Here is a 4,026-nt window from a genome sequence, read left to right as displayed (position 1 = left end):
ATTTTTCCTATGCTAACAATAAGAATGTTTTACAGACATCATCTAGATTCCATGATGTAGGACCATTAAATGTAGAGAGGAAATCTTCTCTAAAGGAGGAAATGTTGGAAGTTGTAAAAAAATCTAGAGGAAGAACTACAAATTTAGAAACCACAGTTCAAACTCATGAAAAGGCAATTCAGAATAGGGAAGTGCATCTTAGTCAAATTGCCACCTCCCTTCAGACAATGCAGAAAGGTCAATTCTCCAGTTTTCCTGAGAAGAATCCAAAGGAGGAATGTAAAGCCCTGATATTGAGGGGTGGGAAAAAGCTGGCAACTCGTTTAATAGATGATGATGATGATGAACCACTTGAAAAATAAGTAGAAGAGCTTAATGATGGATATAGTGAAATGCAAGAATATGAGGAAATTGCTAAGGAAGAGAGACTAAATGAAATGGTAAGTGAACCAGAATTCTCTTCAGGTAAGCCTTCTTCATTTACCTTTTGTGTTTAATAATATTCCTTATCCTTATAGGTTTCAGAAAAAGAAGTTAGATGATCAATTTTCTAAGTTTTTAGAGATTTTTAAGAAGTTGTATATTAATATTCCATTCTTAGAAGCTTTTGAATAAATGCTTAATTTGTTGGGTTGTATGTCCTAAAAATCACAGTTTGTAAAGTTAAACATATTCTATTATCAATAAAAATGTTATTCAAACATTTCTTGAATCTATTAATTACATTTGTAAGGATAAATCCAATAAACTAAGATCCATAGCTATTACATGAATACTTGAACTTTATGTAGAGTCATAAAGATCGATCAAGTTTGAGTAAATAGCCAAAATGGTCTATAGTATATGAATAAGGTTGGGTGTCTTATTCTGGTAACACTATCGGATGCGGCCTACTCTGTAGTTGTTACAAGCTATTGTAAAGATGCTACAAATGATGTGATCCTGATTCGTTCATGTATTAACATGAGGAGTGGAGGGGACCTATGCAATGAGTTTGCATAAGATCGGACCAAGAAATAAGTCATTCTTATTTTATAACGCTGTTTACTGTTTAAGACGGACTATTTCGCTTAAATGACCTAGGTAACTCGATCTTAATTCTGAGCTAACTATGAACTCCTGTTTATTTAGGATTTCCTTATATTTGCATAGATGAGGGTTGTCTCAACAGTGCCGACTCAATAAGCCTCCCATTTCAGGGGTAAGACCGGGTAGATAGCTCGGGACATAGAGTGCAAGACGGAATTCATACCTACCCGATTGAGGGGTAGGAGAAAGATTGTTATCTTAAGTACTGATTCAGGTCTTGAACAATGGGTCCCACCCTCTCATTGGCCCGAGAGGGATCCGGTTTAGTGATTGGATCACAAACCAATTGTTCATTAGAGAATCAGTGGAATTTAAGGAATAAGACATAATATCAGGGGTAAAATAGCATATTGACCCAGCCGTCATTACGAACAACCTGTGAAGGGTGGACTTACTGGTTATGGTTAAATCATGTGGACACAAATATATCTACAGTGAGAAGAGTGCAACTATCGAGCTATAGTGGTGTGACTTGATAGTTAATGAATACGGATTAATTTGGTTTAAAGAGTTTTAGCCAATTAATATTAAATCGTTGGAGCTCATGATCTGTAGGTCCATAAGGTCCCTTTACTAGCTCGTAAAACATGAACACATTGAATTAATAAATTGAGTGAATTTTGAATGATATCAATTTGAATCGTTCAAATTGAATTTCAATTTGAAAATGTTCAAATTGAAATTAGGGTTTGAATTTGAATAAGTTCAAATTCAAATTAAGGTTTGTACAATTATATTTGATATAATTAATTAACGTTTAATTTATTAAAATCAAATGAAATTGGAGAGTTTCTAATATTTAAATATTGATTTAAATATCAATTACATGAATAGGATTCATGTTTTAAATTAAGTATGTGATTAATTTAATATTTTATATTAAATTAATTAATTAATTAAATATGTTTAATTAATTAAAAATTAAATTAATTTTCAATTTTAATTCAATTTAAGAAATTGGATTTTGTAATTTTAGATTTGATTATTTATGAATTAATTAAATCATTTTTTTAGTTAATTATAGAATTAATTGAAAAATTGGAGATTAAAAATTGAAAATGGGAAGTCTTTTGAAGACTTAGTGGTTTTTTCCCACAAATACCTAAGGAAGAGGTGTTGGTCTTCCAATCACACTCAAATCCCACTTTATTTTGAAGTAGATGCTGGCCATTTGATGGCTGATGAGTGCCTGCATGCTGAAGAGTAATAAAACTCCCTGAATTGAAGAAGAAAAGAGAGGTTTTTTGGAGCTGAGAAATTGGTTCTTCACTTCTTCTTCCTCTAAAAAACCCAGGAAAATCCATCACATAGTTCACCCAATTTGAAGTTCCACCACTTAAATTCAAGGCTGAAATAGTAGAGAAAATCTCTTGGTAGTTCACTGCCAATTTGGAGCTGAAAACAAGTGAAGAGCAGCTTGGATTTCGGGGAGAATTCATCAAAGGTATGTACATTGAAACCCTCTTTTGTTTTTCTGAAAAAGCATGCTTTTTTAACTCAAATATAATTAGAGTGCTTATTGATTATGTTTGCTTCCATTGCATACTAGTATATCCTATCATAATTATGTGGAATGCATAAAGATATCATGTTAAAGAAGAATAAATTTAAGAAATATGAAATTATTGGTCTGATAGAAGAGTGCAGTGCTATGCTACAGAAAAAGTTACCACAAAAGCTCAAGGATCCAGGGAGTTTTACTATTCCTTACACTATTGGTTCATTGATTATTGCTAGAGCTTTATGTGATTTAGGTGCTTCCATTAATTTGATGCCTTTATTTATTTTCAGGAAGTTTGACGTTGGAGAAGTGAAACCCATTACGATCTCTTTGTAGTTGGCTGACAAATCTTTGACATATTCTCGAGGTATTATTGAAGATGCTTTAGTCAAGACTGACAAGTTTGTTTTTCCTGTAGATTTCAAGGTGCTAGACATGGAAGAGGATTCTGAAATTTCTATCATCTTGGACTGTCCATTATTAGCCACTGGAAGAGCTTTAATTGATGTCCAAAAAGGTGAATGATGAAAAGGTAAGCATCATGATTGTTGGGAATATCCTAAAACTCGCCGTTCGTAATTTTTAAACATATTCTATTTTGTAATAAAAGTGTTATCGAGACGCCATTCAATAAAGGTGTTATTGAAATTTCATTTTGTTATAAAAATCCAATAAACAAACCCATGGCTATAGTATGAATACTTGGACTTTATGGGAGACACAAGAGTAGATCAAGTATGAGTAGATAGTCAAAACGGTATATTTTCTGGAAACACTACGGATGCGACTCACTTTGTATTTAACTACAAACAATGTGATCCTAAATCGTTCATCTGGAGACATGCGAGTGGGGGCATCCTATGCAAAAAGTTTGTATAAAACTGGACTAAGAAATAAATCACTTTACTTTATAATGTTGTTTATTGTATATGATTGACTATTTCAAAGTGATGACTTAGGTAACTTGACCTTAATTTTGAGCTAACTATGAACTCCTGTTTATTCGGGATTATCCTTAGATTTTTATGGGTGAGGATTGACCCAACAGCGTCAGTTCAATAAGCCTCCAATTTCAGGGATAAGACCGAGTAGAAAGCTGCAGAGATAGGGTGCAAGAAGAAATTTACCCCTAACCGCTTTTAGGGATAGTAGATAGGTTGTTTCCTTAAGTACTGACTCTGGGTCTTGAACAAAGGGTCCTACTCTCTCATTGGCCTGAGAGGGACTCGGGGTTAATGATTGGATCACAAACCAATTGTTTATTAGAGGATCAGTGGGACTTAAGGAGTAAGATGTAATCTCAGGGGTGAAACAGGTTTTGACCCTGCCATTATTACGAACAGCCTGTGAAGGGTTGACTTACTGATTATGGTTATATCAAGTGGAAAGAAATATATCTATAGTGAGGGAGTGCAACTACTGGGCTTTAGTGGAGT

General features: G+C 33.6%; 1 protein-coding gene across 1 annotated transcript; it reads left to right on the top strand.

Annotated features, from left to right (window-relative positions):
• The first annotated feature begins 392 nt into the window (after window positions 1–392).
• On the top strand, window positions 393–3,115 carry LOC120084950. The gene is made up of 3 exons (XM_039040761.1): window positions 393–465; window positions 2,673–2,843; window positions 2,958–3,115. Exons 1-3 carry the CDS (start codon window positions 393–395, stop codon window positions 3,113–3,115), a joined length of 402 nt encoding a protein of 133 aa, XP_038896689.1.
• The last annotated feature ends 911 nt before the right edge of the window (window positions 3,116–4,026 follow it).

The sequence above is a fragment of the Benincasa hispida genome, chromosome 9, assembly GCF_009727055.1.
Source record: "Benincasa hispida cultivar B227 chromosome 9, ASM972705v1, whole genome shotgun sequence".
NCBI classification, from domain to species: Eukaryota; Viridiplantae; Streptophyta; class Magnoliopsida; order Cucurbitales; family Cucurbitaceae; genus Benincasa; species Benincasa hispida.
Note: the sequence above shows the minus strand (reverse complement) of the source record. Positions and strands in the feature narration are given on the sequence as shown.